We start from the raw sequence: 17,166 nt of genomic DNA, 5'->3' as shown, positions 1-17,166 counted from the left end.
GTCACAAACGTAAAAATAACATGCACAGCATGTGGCTCAAACATTTTACCGAAGTAAAATACAAACAGAAATTGACAAATACCTCGTTGGCCTGCATGCTTCCTTTAGGAGGAAATCCTTGTGACACTTTTTAGTCCTTGTTACCATCAGTCGCTCTCTTTATTCCTTCTCTTTGCATCAAACAGATTTTCCTCATACCCGGAAGTAGCTTCCTTATATCCCTTCACAGACCAATCGAGACACTTCAAAACAAACGCGTGCCCACAAACCCAACAAAAAGGCATGAAATTACATTTTTAACCATAGTAACTTAAATAAAGCCTTCTTATGAGCTTTTATACATTTTGATTTAAATTCCCTTTTATGAACTTAACTTATTCTGTTTTTAGAGAAATAAAACAAACTAAAGCTGCAAGCAACGTTGGTAGGGTCCGCCTTTGGCTGCTGCCCCCGAGACCCACGTTAGAAGCGTTAGAAGATGCCCTGGAGCCACTATTTTGAGAATCTAATGCATTGTGAAAGTAATATTGAAGTGAAAATATCAAACTTCCTGTTGATTTTTGCTAAAGTAAGTTAATTATTAAAATGTAGGTCTAAGTGAGACCTACATAGTGTTTTTTGTTTCATTTCTCTCTGACATTCCTACCGGAAGTTACAAGCAGTTTTGTCTGTGTTTTCTTCCCAGGAGCAGTTTGTCCGTGTTGTATTCCTAGGGGGGCGGTAGAGCGCAATTTTGAGTTTTGAGGTTAGGTTTTTTCATCAGATGGCAATTTTTGCCAGACCTGATGTGTGTGTCAAGTTTGGTGAGTTTAGAAGCATTTTAAGGGGGTCAAATTACAGCTCAAAGAGGCAAAAATGACTTTTTTTAGGAGACTTTGCGCAGGGGTTTGAAGGCGGGTAAAATTAAAACCTAAGAACTTATCAAAACTCTGTTCTATACTTTTAATCAGAAAGGTTCAATCTCTCTCCTGTGCGAGTTTGAAGCCAAAACAACAAACGCACTCAGAGGAGATAATGTTTGAAGAAAGGTGACCGGTTTTTACAAAACTTTTGTTTTGAAGGGGGGATTGCAAACTTCCTGTTGATTCTTGTTGGGGGTTGTCATCTATGAAATGTAGGTCTAAGCGAGACCTACATAGAGGTTTTTGTTTCATTTCTCTACGACATTCGTAACGGAAGTTACCAGCAGTTTTGTCAGTGTTTTATTCCTAGGGGGCGCTGGAGCGCAATTTTGAGTTTTGAGGTTAGGTTTTTTCATCAGATGGCAATTTTTACCAGACCTGATGTGTGTGTCAAGTTTGGTGAGTTTAGAAGCATTTTAAGGGGGTCAAATTACAGCTCAAAGAGGCAAAAATGACATTTTTTTAGGAGACTTTGCGCAGGGGTTCTTTGAAATCAAAAAATCAAAACCTGAGAACTTATCAAAACTCTGTTCTACACTTTTAATCAGAAGGGTTCAATCTCTCTCCTGTGCGAGTTTGAAGCCAAAACAACAAACGCACTCAGAGGAGATAATGTTTGAAGAAAGGTGACCGGTTTTTACAAAACTTTTGTTTTGAAGGGGGGATTGCAAACTTCCTGTTGATTTCTGTTGGGGGTTGTCAATCTATGAAATGTAGGCCTAAGCGAGACCTACAGAGAGGTTTTTGTTTCATGTCTGTCCGGCATTCTTATCGGAAGTTACAAGCAATTTTGTTTGTGTTTTCTTCCTAGGAGCAGTTTTTTCAGTGTTTTATTCAAAAACAGCGCTGGAGCGCAATTTTGAGTTTTGGGGTTTGTTTTTTTTCATTAGATCGCAATATTCTCCAGTCCTTATGTGTGCGCCAAGTTTGGTGACTTTTGAAGCATTTTAAAGGGGTCAAATTACAGCGCAAAGAGGCAAAAATTGCATTTTTTGCGAAAATTCTATTTTGAAGGGGTTTTTGCCAACTTCCTGTAGATTTTTGCTGAAAGAAGTGAGTGTATGAAAATTGGGTCTAAGTCAGACCTACATAGGAATTTTTGTTTCATGTCGCTATGACATTCTTAACAGAAGTTACATGCAGTTTTGTCTGTAATTTTTTCCTAGGGGGCGCTAGTGCGCAATTTTCTTTTTGGGGGATTGGTTGCTTAATATGTTGGGAAGGTTTGCTATACCGACGTGTGTCAAATTTGGTGAGTTTTGAAGCATGTTAAAGGGGTCAAATTACAGCGCGTAGGTGCGGAATAATAATAAAACACAGCAGTTTCAATAGGGTCCTTGGCCCCCTAGGAAAAAAACCAACAGCAGACTGCTCATAACTAACGTTAGGAATGTCGTAGAGACATGAAACAAAAACTTCTATGTAGGTCTGACTTAGACCTACAATTCATAATTTTACTTTCTCGGGCAAAAATCAACAAAAAGTTGGCAAAAACCTCTTCAATACAAAATGTTCGCAAAAAATGCTATTTTTGCCTCTTTGAACTGCAATTGGACCCCCTTAAAATGCTTCAAAAGTCACCAAACTTGGCACACACATCAGGACTGGCAGAAATTGCGATCTAATGAAAAAACTAAACCCGAAAATTAAAAAATGCACTCTAGCGCAATTTTTGAATAAAACACAGCAAAAACTGCTCCTAGGAAGAAAACACAAACAAAATCGCTTGTAACTTCCAGTAGGAATGCCGGAAAGACATGAAACAAAAACTTCTATGTAGGTCTCACTTAGACCTACATTTAGATGATTGACATCCTTCAGCAAAAATCAACAGGAAGTTAAAAATTACCCCTTCAAAATAAAAGTTTTGTAAAAACCCGTCACCTTTTTCAAACGTAAACTCCTCCGAGTGCGTTTGTCGTTTCGGCTTCAAACTCGCACGGGAGAGAGATTGAACCCTTTTGATTAAAACTATCCAACAAAGTTTTGATTACTGCTCCGGTTTTGATTTTACGCGCTTTCAAAGAACCCCTGCGCAAAGTTTCCTAAAAAATGTCATTTTTGCCTCTTTGAGCTGTAATTTGACCCCCTTAAAATGCTTCAAAGTGCAAGTTAAAGCTATACTATGCAAAGCGAAATCCATTTATCAACAACATCCAGAAACGCTGATCTGTAATTTGACCCCCTTAACATGCTTCAAAACTCACCAAATTTTACACACACATCAGGACTGGCGAAAATTGCCATCTAATAAAAAACCAAACTCCAAAAGTCAAAATTGCGCTCTAGCGCCCCCTAGGAAAAAACGCAGACAAAACTGCTTGTAACTTCTGTTAGGAATGTCATAGAGACATTAAACAAAGACCTCTATGTAGGTCTGACTTAGACCAGGGCTTGGCAGCGGCCAAAGGCGGACCCGACCAACGCTGCTTGCAGCTTTAATTACTAGTAGCAACAGTTACAGCCAGTGTTTCATTGTTAACATTCCTGAAAGATGATGGTCAAGCTTTACTATGGAACAGAGCGGTCAAGCGAACACGGTTGGATTGGACCACACACACAAAGTACTGTGTATTATGTAGCGATCATTTTGAAAGATCGTGTTTCGAAGAGGCTCCCTTGCGAAGAGCAGAGATGGGCATCGCCACCACCCGTCGACTGGTGCTGAAGAAAGATGCAGGTTGTACAGGTACGACCATATAATCTCACTAAAACACTAGTAACACAATAAGCAGATAAGGGATTTTCCAGAATTATCCTAGTAAATTTGTCTAATATCTGAATCGCTCTAGTTTGTTTCCCGTTTTTTTTCTAGTCCTTCACTCGCTTTCCTCATCCACGAATCTTTCATCCTCACTCAAATAAATGGGGAAATCGTCGTTTTCTCGGTCTGAATCGCTCTAGCTGCTGGTGGCCATGATTGTAAACAATGTTCAGATGTGAGGAGCTCCACAACCCGTGACGTCACGCGCACATCGTCTGCTACTTCCGGTACATGCTAGGTTTTTTTATTAGCGACCAAAAGTTGGGATCTTTATCGTGGATGTTCTCTACTAAATCCTTTCAGCAAAAATATGGCAATATCGCGAAATAATCAAGTTCGACACATAGAATGGACCTGCTATCCCCGTTTAAGAAAATCTAATTTCAGTAGGCCTTTAAAATCCGATGTGTAAAAATTTACGATATGACTCACTTTCGGTACAGTAAGACTAAAGCAATCGAGCCTTGATCGGAACAAGCCAATGAGGTGTCAAGTTTGAAGTCACATGACGCGGGTCTTGCAAAACAAACAAAAAAAAAAACTGGTTAATGCCGCTTCCTAACGCTTATTACAACATGATCCAAAGTTCTGGGACAGTTCCGAGACATGATCGATTGCTTTTGTCTAAATTTACCGCAAGTGGGTCTCCTGCACTCCATTTTTCTCCACTAAATTTGCACACGCAAAATTGTATTTTAACAAACAGATTTTTTTAAAACACAAACGTGAATTCAATGAAATGAGTCAGCATAATTTGATGTGATAAAAGATAGAGTTCACAAAATTCACAAGCAAGATATTCAGTGTCCAAAAAAATGCTTCCGTAATAAAGACACAAATTCTCCTCCATAAAACACATCTACTGTACAAAGTACACAACTAAAGTATCACACTACACTGCTAAACAATCAAAGTACTTCTTCGTGTAAAAGTAGACACATCATGTTCAATAAGACAAATAAAAAAATGAATAACCCATTTATTTATTTATTTATTTATAATGGAGGCATTGGAAGTATATTTGTTCGCTGTGGAAATCCCAACATGGGAATTGTTGTAATGTCATCTTTAACCACTAGATGTCAGTGTTTACGCTGCTCATGAACTATAACGCAGCACTACACACAGTTCTCAACTTTGTGGTGTTCAACACACATCAAAGTGACGCACCACGTCATTCCATGTGGCCCTGACTCTTTTATTTAAAGTGGCCCACAACCTCATTCTTTGTGGTCCTGACTCTTTTATTTAAAGTGGCCCACAACCTCATTCTTTGTGGTCCTGACGACTCTTTTATGTAAAGTGGCCCACAACCTCATTCTTTGTGGTCCTGACTCTTTTATTTAAAGTGGCCGACAACCTCATGCTTTGTGGTCCTGACTCTTTTATTTAAAATGGCCCACAACCTCATTTTATGTGGCCCTGACTCTTTTATTTAAAGTGGCCGACAACCTCATGCTTTGTGGTCCTGACTCTTTTATTTAAACATGGCCCACAACCTCATTCTATGTGGTCCTGACTCTTTTATTTAAAGTGGCCGACAACCTCATGCTTTGTGGTCCTGACTCTTTTATTTAAAATGGCCCACAACCTCATTCCATGTGGTCCTGACTCTTTTATTTAATTTGGCTTGCCACCTCATTCTATGTGGTCCTGACTCTTTTATTTAAAGTGGCCCACAACCTCATTCTTTGTGGTCCTGACTCTTTTATTTAAAGTGGCCCACAACCTCATTCTTTGTGGTCCTGACGACTCTTTTATGTAAAGTGGCCCACAACCTCATTCTTTGTGGTCCTGACTCTTTTATTTAAAGTGGCCGACAACCTCATGCTTTGTGGTCCTGACTCTTTTATTTAAAATGGCCCACAACCTCATTTTATGTGGCCCTGACTCTTTTATTTAAAGTGGCCGACAACCTCATGCTTTGTGGTCCTGACTCTTTTATTTAAACATGGCCCACAACCTCATTCTATGTGGTCCTGACTCTTTTATTTAAAGTGGCCGACAACCTCATGCTTTGTGGTCCTGACTCTTTTATTTAAAATGGCCCACAACCTCATTCCATGTGGTCCTGACTCTTTTATTTAATTTGGCTTGCCACCTCATTCTATGTGGTCCTGACTCTTTTATTTAAATTGGCCCACAACCTCATTCTATGGGGTCCTGACGGTTTTATTTAATTTGGCCCACAACCTCATTCTATGTGGTCCTGACTCTTTTATTTAATTTGGCCCACAACCTCATTTTACGTGGCCCTAACTCTTTTATTTAAAGTGGCCCACAACCTCATTCTATGTGGTCCTGACTCTTTCATTTAAAATATGGCCCACAACCTAATTTATGTGGTCCTGACTCTTTTATATAAAGTGGCACACAACCTCATTCTTTGTGGTCTTTACTCTTTTATTTAACTTGGCCCACATGGCCCACAACCTCATTCTATGTGGTCCTGACTCTTTTATTTAAAGTGGCCCACAACCTCATTCTATATGGTCCTGACTCTTTTATTTAAATTGGCCCACAACCTCATTTCATGTGGTCCTGACTCTTTTGTTTAAATTGGCCCACAACCTCATTTCATGTGGTCCTGACTCTTTTATTTAAAGTGGCCCACAACCTCATTTCATGTGGTCCTGACTCTTTCATTTAAATTGGCCCACAACCTCATTTATGTGCTCCTGACGCTTTTATTTAAGTTGGCCCGTCACCTCATTTTATGTGGTCCTGACTCTTTTATTTAAAGTGGCCCACAACCTCATTTTATGTGGTCCTGGCTCTTTTATATAAAGTGGCACACAACCTCATTCTTTGTGGTCTTTACTCTTTTATTTAACTTGGCCCACATGGCCCACAACCTCATTCTATGTGGTCCTGACTCTTTTATATAAAGTGGCACACAACCTCATTCTTTGTGGTCTTTACTCTTTTATTTAACTTGGCCCACATGGCCCACAACCTCATTCTATGTGGTCCTGACTCTTTTATTTAAATTGGCCCACAACCTCATTTCATGTGGTCCTGACTCTTTCATTTAAATATGGCCCACAACCTCATTTTATGTGGTCCTGACTCTTTAATTTAAAATGGTCCACAACCTCATTTTATGTGGCCCTGACTCTTTTATTTAAACATGGCCCACAACCTCATTCTATGTGGTCCTGACTCTTTCATTTAAATATGGCCCACAACCTAATTTATGTGGTCCTGACTCTTTTATATAAAGTGGCACACAACCTCATTCTTTGTGGTCTTTACTCTTTTATTTAACTTGGCCCACATGGCCCACAACCTCATTCTATGTGGTCCTGACTCTTTTATTTAAAGTGGCCCACAACCTCATTCTATATGGTCCTGACTCTTTTATTTAAATTGGCCCACAACCTCATTTCATGTGGTCCTGACTCTTTTGTTTAAATTGGCCCACAACCTCATTTCATGTGGTCCTGACTCTTTTATTTAAAGTGGCCCACAACCTCATTTCATGTGGTCCTGACTCTTTCATTTAAATTGGCCCACAACCTCATTTATGTGCTCCTGACGCTTTTATTTAAGTTGGCCCGTCACCTCATTTTATGTGGTCCTGACTCTTTTATTTAAAGTGGCCCACAACCTCATTTTATGTGGTCCTGGCTCTTTTATTAAAATTTGCCCACAATCTAATTTTATATGGTCCTGACGCTTTTATTTAAAGTGGCCCGCCACATCCTTTTATGTGGTCCTGACTTTTAATTTAAATTGGCCCACAACCTCATTTTATGTGGTCTGCCACATCATTTTATGTGGTTCTGACGCTTTTATTTAAGATGCATTTTATTTTATTTGGTCTTGACTTTTATTTTATGTGGCCCGCCACATCATTTTAAGTGACCTGCAGCATCATTTTATGTGATATTCTGCAACATTTATCCGGCCTACCATGTCAATGTAAATGGCCTGCTAATCATTTTATGTGATATGCAGCATTATTTTACATGTCCCTCCACATCATTTTAAGTGGCCTGCAGCATAATTTTATTTGATATGCTGGATTATTTTAGGTGGCCTGCAGCACCATTTTATTTGATAGGCCGTATCATTTTACGTGGCCCGCCACATTATTTTAAGTGACCTGCTATATCATTTTATGTGATATGCTGCAACATTTTATGTGGCCTACCATCCATCCATCTTCTTCCGCTCATCCAAGGTTGGGTCGCGGGGGCAGCAGCCTAAGCAGAGAAGCCCAGACTTCCCTCTTCCCAGCCACTTCATCCAGCTGGATGATGATGATGATGGTGGAAGTGGGGAAGACCGTTGACGGATCCACTCTTCCCTCACTCGTGAACAAGACTCTGAGGTACTTGAGCTCCTCCACTATTATGTTAGATCCACTATGGACTGGACTCTCACCATTATGTTAGATCCACTATGGACTGGACTCTCACTATTATGTTAGATCCACTATGGACTAGACTCTTACACTATTATGTTAGATCCACTATGGACTGGACTCTCACTATTATGTTAGATCCACTATGGACTGGACTCTCACTATTATGTTAGATCCACTATGGACTGGACTCTCACACTATTATGTTAGATCCACTATGGACTGGACTCTCACTATTATGTTAGATCCACTATGGACTGGACTCTCACCATTATGTTAGATCCACTATGGACTGGACTCTCACTATTATGCTAGATCCACTATGGACTGGACTCTCACTATTATGCTAGATCCACTATGGACTGGACTCTCACTATTATGTTAGATCCACTATGGACCGGACTCTCACTATTATGCTAGATCCACTACGGACTGGACTCTCACTATTATGTTAGATCCACTATGGACTGGACTCTCACTATTATGTTAGATCCACTATGGACTGGACTCTCACTATTATGTTAGATCCACTATGGACTGGACTCTCACTATTATGTTAGATCCACTATGGACTGGACTCTCACTATTATGTTAGATCCACTATGGACTGGACTCTCACTATTATGTTAGATCCACTATTGATTGATTGATTGATTGATAGATATTTGTTGACAGAGATGAGACACCTCTTGTTATGATCTCCTACTTCGAAAGCCAAATGAGGGTTATTTTGACGTGAACTGATGCAAAATATTGTTGGGTTATGAGACATTTCTGCTAATTATTTTTTAATTGCAATCATAATGGCAGGCCATGACGTCACTGATGTACAACGAGACTGCGCCGAATAAGACGCATGCTTGACTAAATGATACTATAAATACACGAGGGAAGAACTAGTTTACGCGCATGCGCATGGTCTTTTAAGTTGCTGCAGTGCCATGAAATTACTTATATTTACATTTTGAGATGATGATGATGATGATGATGATGATGGTGGTGGAAGTGGGGAAGACCGTCGACGCGTGCGTGCGCGTGTGCGCGTGGTCGTGTCTGGAGTGGGCGGAGTCTCGTCCTCAAGTCTTCTCCAGTCCGCTCCGACGGCGCTCATTCAGACTCAGTTCCCGCCAGCAGACCACCGCGTCCCGACCGGCACCATGGCAACCACCACGTGCACGCGCTTCACGGACGAGTACCAGCTGTACGAGGAGCTCGGCAAGTAAGTCTTTGATGTTCCGTTGACGTTTGATTGACATGTGGAAGTGACCGACTTGGTGCTGCAGTGATGATGATGATGGAGAGGGAGCTTGGCGCCAACTAGTAGACGTCAGGTTGTGCGTGGGCATGTCGGCCTCACAGGAACATTCTTTTCTTTCCACGGCGCCACTGCATGCTCGCGCCGCGTGCGTGTGAACATGTCAGCTGGCTTGTTGTGACGTCACTGCGACTTCAGACGGGCTGACAACTTTCGGGCTGACAACGTTGAACCATTACATGCGCAGCACTTTTAACCTCACGATTGTTGTCACGTTGCCTTTAGTCATTTGAAAGTACGCGCGGTGTAATTTATAACACATTTGCTTTTACTTTGGAGGTTTTTGTTTGATGTATTTTGTCCCTTCAAGGCAACCTTATTTTCTGTTTGGCGTACATCCGGGTCTTCAGCGGCATAGGTAACAACCTGGAGCGATTCAGAGTTTCTGTATGGGCGACGCATTTTACACCACTAATACATGGTAATATTTGATTTGAATCTTAATTCTATACCGCTGTTCCTTTTTTTTTACAAACTTACCACTTTTTAATGTGGTTTTAAACGGGTTCATTGACTGCAAAGAGTCTGCCAACAGAGGAGCGGGAAACTACTGTTTGGGACATCGCAGTGCATTCTGGGAGATGTAGTACGTATACACTGTTGTTCGAAATTATCGTCAATGTGAATAACTTTTTTTGTTACTTACTGTTGTTGTCACATTGTCGTACAGCCTTTAGTCATTGAAATGTAAGCGCTGTGTAATTTATAACACAATATTTGCTCTTACTTTGGAGGTTTTTGTTTGATATATTTTGTCCCTTCGAGGCAACCTTATTTTCTGTTTGGCGTCCATCCGGGTCTTCAGCGGCAAAGGTAACGATTTGGGGCAAGTCAGAGTTCGTGTATGGCCGACGCAGTTTACACCACTAATACATGGTAATATTTAATTTGAATCTTAATTATATACTGCTGTTCATTTTTTTACGAACTTACCACTTGAATGTGGCTTTTAACAGGTTCATTGACCGCGAAGAGCGGGAAACTACTGTTTGACACATCGCAGTGCTTTCTGGGAGATGTAGTGCATCATCCCTGGTGTTGGAGAATATCGTTCGATTAAAAGTGAGGTTGGTAACTTATTATATTTGTAGGTTTTGATGAACGTATTTTGTCCCTACAAGGCAGCCTTAATTTCTTTTTGGAGTACATACGGGTCTCCAGCGGCATAGCTAACTACTTGGGGCAAGTCAGAGTTTGTGTACAGGCGACGCATTTTACACATGGTAATATTTGATTTGATTCTTAATTCTATACCGCTGTTCATTTTTTATTTTTTTTTTACAAACTTGCCAATTGTGGTTTCAAACGGGAGAAAATCGTTCGATTAAAAGTGCGGTTGGTAACTTATTATATTTGTAGGTTTTGGTGAACGTATTTTGTCCCTTCGAGGCAACCTTATTTTCTGTTTGGCGTCCATCCGGGTCTTCAGCGGCAAAGGTAACGATTTGGGGCAAGTCAGAGTTCGTGTATGGCCGACAAATTTTACATCCCCAATACATGGTAATATTTGAATCTTAATTATATACCGCTGTTCATTTTTTTTACGAACTTACCACTTAAAAGTGTCTTAATGTGTTCATTGACCGCGAAAAGCGGGAAACTACTGTTCGACACATCGCAATGCTTTCTGGGAGATGTAGTGCATAATCCTTGGTGTTGGAGAAAATCGTTCGATTAAAAGTGCGGTTGGTAACCTTTTATATTTGTAGGTTTTTGTTGAACGTATTTTGTCCCTACAAGGCAGCCTTAATTCCTTTTTGGAGTACATACGGGTCTTCTGCGGCATAGCTAACTACTTAGGTCAAGTCAGAGTTTGTGTACAGTCGACCCATTTTACATCGCTAATACTTGGTAATATTTTATTTGAATCTTAATTATATATCGCTGTTTATTTGTTACAAACTTACCACTTGAATGTGGCTTTAAACGGGTTCATTGACCGCAAAGAGTGTGCCAACAGAAGAGCGGGAAACTACTCTTTTGAGACATCGCAATGCATTCTGGGAGATGTAGTGCATCATCCCTGGTGTTGGACAACATCGTTCAATTAAAGGCCTACCGATTTTCTTATTTAAACGGGGATAGCAGGTTTATTTATTTATTTATCATTCTATGTGTCATACTTGATAATTTTGCGATATTGCCATATTTTTGCTGAAAGGATTTAGTAGAGAACATCGACGATAAAGTTTGCAACTTTTGGTCGCTAATAAAAAAACCTTGCCTGTCCCGGAAGTAGCAGACGATGTGCGCGTGATGTCACGGGTTGTGGAGCTCCTCACATCCTCACATTGTTTACAATCATGGCCACCAGCAGCGAGAGCGATTCGGACCAAGAAAGCAACGATTTCCCCATTTATTTGAGTGAGGATTAAAGCTTCGTGGATGAGGATAGTGAGAGTGCAGGACTAGAAAAAAAAAAGACAGGTCAGTGGTAGCGATTCAGATGATATTTAGACACATTTACTAGGGTAATTCTGGAAAATCCTTTATCTACTTATTGTGTTACTAGTGTATTAGTGAGATTAAATAGTCGTACCTGAAAGTCAGAGGGGTGTGGCCAGTGTCTCTGAGGCAAGCCACGTTTCTCGATGAGGCGAAGGGCTGAGCTTTTTTTCCCCCTCCTCCACGGTGGAAGCATCCCACGTTCGGGGGCGGCCGGTCTGAGTAGGCAAGAGAATCCGCAGCTGCCTCCTTTACAGGTGGACGAGGAACGACGCAAGCTCCGCTCATGTCTACGGTAAGAGCCGACTTATTACCACAATTTTCTCACCGAAACCTGCCGGTTGACATGTGGTAGGGAACTACGTTCGCTTGACCGCTCTGTTCCATAGTAAAGCTTCACCTTCGGTAATGTAAACAAGGAAACACCGGCTGTGTTTGTGTTGCTAAAGGCGGCCGCAATACACCGCTTCCCACCTACATCGTTCTTCTTTGACGTCTCCATTATTAATTGAACACATTGCAAAAGTTTCAGCAACACAGATGTCCAGAATACTGTGTATTTATGCGATTAAAGCAGACGACTTATAGTTGGGATCGGGCTGGAAAAAAATGTCAGACGTCACGCGCACGCGTCATCATACTGATGTTTTCAACAGGATACTTCGCGCGAAATTTAAAATTGCAATTTAGTGAACTAAAGCGGCCGTATTGGCATGTGTTGCAATGTTAATATTTCATCATTGATATATAAACTATCAGTCTGCGTGGTCGCTAGTAGTGGCTTTCAGTAGGCCTTTAAAAGGGCTGTTGGTAACTTGTTTTAAGGTTATATTTGTAGTTTTTGCTGGTTGTATTTTGTCCCTTCAGGGCAACCTATTTCCCGTTTGGTGTACATTTGGGTCTTCAGCGGCATAGCTAACAACTTGGGGCGAGTCCGACTTCATGTATGGCGGACGCATTTTCCACCACTAATACATGGTAATATTTGATTTGAATCGCAATTTCGGCGGAATAGCTCGGTTGGTAGAGTGTCCGTGCCAGCAACTTGAGAGTTGCAGGTTCGATTCCCGCTTGTGCCATCCTAGTTACTGCCGTTGTGTCCTTGGGCAAGACATTTTACTCACGTGCTCCCAGTGCCACCCACACTGGTTTAAATGAAACTTAGATATTGGGTGTCACTATGTGAAGCGCTTTGAGTCACTTGAGAAAAGCGCTATATAAATATAATTCACACTTCACTTCAATTTAATACCACTGTTAATTTATTACAAAGTTATTTGTGTTTAAAGCCACACTTAAGAGGAGCGGGAAACTACTGTTCGAGACATCGCAGTGCATTCTGGGAGATGTAGTACATATCCACTGTTGTTCGAAATTATCGTCAATGTGAAGCTCTTTTTTTTTTTACTTACTGTTGTTGTCACATTGTCATACAGCCTTTGGTCATTGAAATGTAAGCGCTGTGTAATTTATAACAAATTAGCTTTTATTTTGAAGGTTTTTGTTGGATGTATTTTGTCCCTTTAAGGCAACCTTATTTCCTGTTTGGGTTACATACGGATATTCAGTAGCGAAGCTAACAACTTGGAGCGAGTCAGTGTTTGTGTGTGGCTGACGCATTTTACACTACTAATACATTGTAATACTTTATTTGAATATTAATTATATACCGCTGTTTATTTGTTACAAACTTACCACTTAAATGTGGCTTTAAACGGGTTCATTGACCGCAAAGAATCTGCCAACAGAGTAGGAAACTAATGTTCGAGACATCACATTGCATTCTGGGAGATGTAGTGCATCACCACTGGTGTTGGAAAACATCATTCCATTACAAGGGCTGTTGGTGACATGTTTAAAGTAGGGATGCACCGAAATGAAAATTTGTAGCCGAAGCCGAATAACATTTAAACGCTTGGCCGAATACCGAATAATGAATGCAGTTTTTCACAATTTTTTTTATATTGCATAAATAGCCCAGAATAAATATTTAGACATGTTTTTCAAATAAAGTATTTTTTTAATTGAATATTGACATTTTTTTAATATTCCAGTAGCCTTTGCTTTTCAAAAAAGCACAACATTTTTCATTTATATTAGGCCTTCAAACAAAACATGCATTCCAAAAAAAAATAAAGTGCATTAAAGTGGATAAACCCACAACAAATGAATTATTGTCCTTTTGGCAAAAGTCTGCTTAGCCACAGTAGATATGCTAATAATGTAAACAGAAGGCTCAAGTAAATCTCAATTAAGTGTGTGCTTGTAACCTCATACACTTATACAGGTAGCCTACACAACAGGCTAATAATGTAAACAGAGGCCCCACTAAATCTCAATAAGTGTGTGCTTGTAACCTCATACACTTATACAGGTACACAACATATCCCAGCGTCACCGCACGTTGGTTGATTGCGTCACCGCGTCAAAAAATTGCGTCACACGCCACTATTCGGCCTTGTTTTTACTCATTCCACCGAAGGCCGAATGTGGCTTTTTTTGCCATATTCGGCCGAATATATTCGGTTACCGATTAATCGGTGCATCCCTAGTTTAAAGTTATATTTGTTTATACTCAAAAACACTAACGGAGTAGCTTATGTCACCATTAGTGGTTTAACAAAACACATTTTAAAGGGTCTAATTTTGTCGCTATTACTAATTATATTGAATAATTAGGAATTTGCTACTCATACACACATAGGATGCAGTCCAAGAGCAGCAAGTAACAATTTGCAGTCATCTTTTTGCCACAGTAGAGAATATACTTTTTGATTGATTGATTGAAACTTTTATTAGTAGATTGCACAGTTCAGTACATATTCCGTACAATTGACTACTAAATGGTAACACCCAAATACGTTTTTCAACTTGTTTAAGTCAGGGTCCACGTTAATCAATTCATGATAGGTTAGCTAACGTTGATAGATCAACAAATCGCTTTCTTAGCTGACCACACACAGAATGAATGAGTTCTTACGTAAGGGTGTTGTTGACGTCATTTCGTGCTAAAAGCTGGAAGATTGCAGACTCTTTTAGGCCGGTAAAGCTTGTAAACAGCCCCTTTTAATGTTGTAAAATTACTATTTTCGTCTGCTGAAGAGACCCAGCTTGTTGTTTTAGTAGCTGCTGTCGAGGTAAAGAAAAAAGGTTCACTGTTAATAGAAGTTGTGTGGTCGTCTTTGAGATCCACACATTTTGATCCAGTACACCCTCCTCAGTGAACCCACGAGATGCGTTCAAGGACCCGCGAGCGGCTTCTTTTGCGTAACGACAGCAAAATGAGCTTCCAGGAAATGTTCTATTCCCCACGTCTATAGCTTTGAAAGTCCTAGAGAACAATCCTGATGTCTCCCACGCGCCCGACATGCTGAGCAAGCTGACCTGTCTTCTTGGCTTGTTCCTCAGGGGAGCATTTTCTGTGGTACGCCGCTGTGTCAAAGTGTGCACGGGCCAAGAGTACGCCGCCAAAATCATCAACACCAAGAAGCTGTCTGCCAGAGGTGAGACCCTACAGTGACTTATATATTATCCATCCATCCATCCATCCATCATCTTCCGCCTATCTGAGGTCGGGTCACGGGGGCAGCAGCCTAAACAGGGAAGCCCAGACTTCCCTATCTCCAGCCACTTCGTCTAGCTCTTCCCGGGGGATCCCGAGGCGTTCCCAGGCCAGCCGGGAGACATAGTCTTCCCAACGTGTCCTGGGTCTTCCCCGTGGCCTCCTACCAGCTGGACGTGCCCTAAACACCTCCCTAGGGAGGCGTTCGGGTGGCATCCTGACCAGATGCCCGAACCACCTCATCTGGCTCCTCTCGATGTGAAGGAGCAGCGGCTTTACTTTGAGTTCCTCCCGGATGGCAGAGCTTCTCACCCTATCTCTAAGGGAGAGACCCACCACCCGGCGGAGGAAACTCATTTCGGCCGCTTGTACCCGTGATCTTATCCTTTCGGTCATGACCCAAAGCTCATGACCATAGGTGAGGATGGGAACGTAGATCGACCGGTAAATTGAGAGCTTTGCCTTCCGGCTCAGCTCCTTCTTCACCACAACGGATCGATACAACGTCCGCATTACTGAAGACGCCGCACCGATCCGCCTGTCGATCTCACGATTCACTCTTTCCTCACTCGTGAACAAGACTCCTAGGTACTTGAACTCCTCCACTTGGGGGAGGGTCTCCTCCCCAACCCGGAGATGGCACTCCACCCTTTTCCGGGCGAGAACCATGGACTCGGACTTGGAGGTGCTGATTCTCATTCCGGTCGCTTCACACTCGGCTGCGAACCGATCCGATATATAAACGCCTGTTTAATTCTGAGGGATGTTACTACCACATATTCTTTCTGCCTCCTCCTTTTCTCTCCTTGCTCCTTCTTGTGTCGCCTTCCTCGCCTTGTCTCCGTCCCTCATTTAGGTCACGTCAGTGTGTTTTTAACATAATATATACATATTAATATTGCTAATGCTGGAGAGCCGCAGCAAAGGTTGATCGACAACTCAGATTTTGCTCTCTCACACACGCACTCTTGTTGAGTTCAAAGGTCAGCAGTTATTTCTTTTATGCCATGTCAGCCCTTCAGTGACGTCAATCAGCCTCCTAGCCTTTCCTCTTTGGTCCCTTCCTCTACTCTGTGTTTCTCTCTCGGCTCCTTTGCCTAAATGTGTGGTCTCCTCCGGCATGCAAAGTGACCACGTGTGGTGTTCTCTCTTGCAGACCATCAGAAGCTGGAGAGAGAGGCCAGGATCTGCAGGCTGCTCAAGCACTCCAACATTGGTGAGAGTCTTGGCCTTGTTCTTGTTGAGGTTCTCTATAGTGCGTGCAGACCACCTGCTTCATGGGTGAACAGGAATGATGCGAAGCTGAACAAGGACCTATTTTTCGGACCATAAGGTGCACTTAGAGTCCATAAATTTTCACAAAAATCGACAGTGCTCCTTATAATTCGTTGCGCCTCATGCATGTAATAACCCTGGTTGTGCTTACTGACCTCACAGCAATTTTATTGAGTACATGGTGTAGTAAGTGTCAACAGTAGATGGCCGTCACACAGATGGACAAAAAATGACGCTAGCAAGTACTTGTAAGCAAGCAAAACCAAAACTGTGAAGGTTCTTTGAGAATATTGAACATTGCACACAGCGCTCAGAAATCTGTCAAAATGTCTAAGTACGACTTTGGTGAGATACAAAGTCGTACTGCTTAATGGAAGATAGAGCATTACGGCTACAGTAGTCAGACGTACTGCGCTTCAACACTAATGCGTGTAATAATCCCTGTTGTGCTTACCTCCCTCAAACTGCTTCCACAGTGGAGTGTTTTAAGTCTCGTCTTAAGACCCACTTTTATTCTTTGGCTTTTAACACTAC

At 41.5% G+C, this 17,166-nt stretch overlaps 1 protein-coding gene across 17 annotated transcripts in view; it reads left to right on the top strand.

Annotated features, from left to right (window-relative positions):
• Positions 1–9,118: 9,118 nt before the first annotated feature.
• LOC133536010 (calcium/calmodulin-dependent protein kinase type II subunit beta) overlaps positions 9,119–17,166 on the top strand; it is a 67,140-nt gene continuing 59,092 nt past the window's right edge. For 5 of the 17 annotated variants that reach the window (XM_061876178.1, XM_061876177.1, XM_061876176.1 and 2 more), the window contains exons 1-3: positions 9,119–9,254; positions 15,204–15,298; positions 16,514–16,573. In XM_061876178.1, the coding sequence (XP_061732162.1) occupies positions 9,193–9,254; positions 15,204–15,298; positions 16,514–16,573 (217 nt within the window). In that variant the 5' untranslated portion in view covers positions 9,119–9,192. Of the gene's footprint in view, positions 9,255–9,618; positions 9,772–10,130; positions 10,227–10,750; positions 10,788–11,852; positions 12,091–15,203; positions 15,299–16,513; positions 16,574–17,166 lie in introns of those variants that run through there. The other 12 variants (XM_061876166.1, XM_061876162.1, XM_061876163.1 and 9 more) reach the window with 10 other exon arrangements.

The sequence above is a fragment of the Nerophis ophidion genome, linkage group LG17, assembly GCF_033978795.1.
Source record: "Nerophis ophidion isolate RoL-2023_Sa linkage group LG17, RoL_Noph_v1.0, whole genome shotgun sequence".
NCBI lineage: Eukaryota > Metazoa > Chordata > Actinopteri > Syngnathiformes > Syngnathidae > Nerophis > Nerophis ophidion.
Note: the sequence above shows the minus strand (reverse complement) of the source record. Positions and strands in the feature narration are given on the sequence as shown.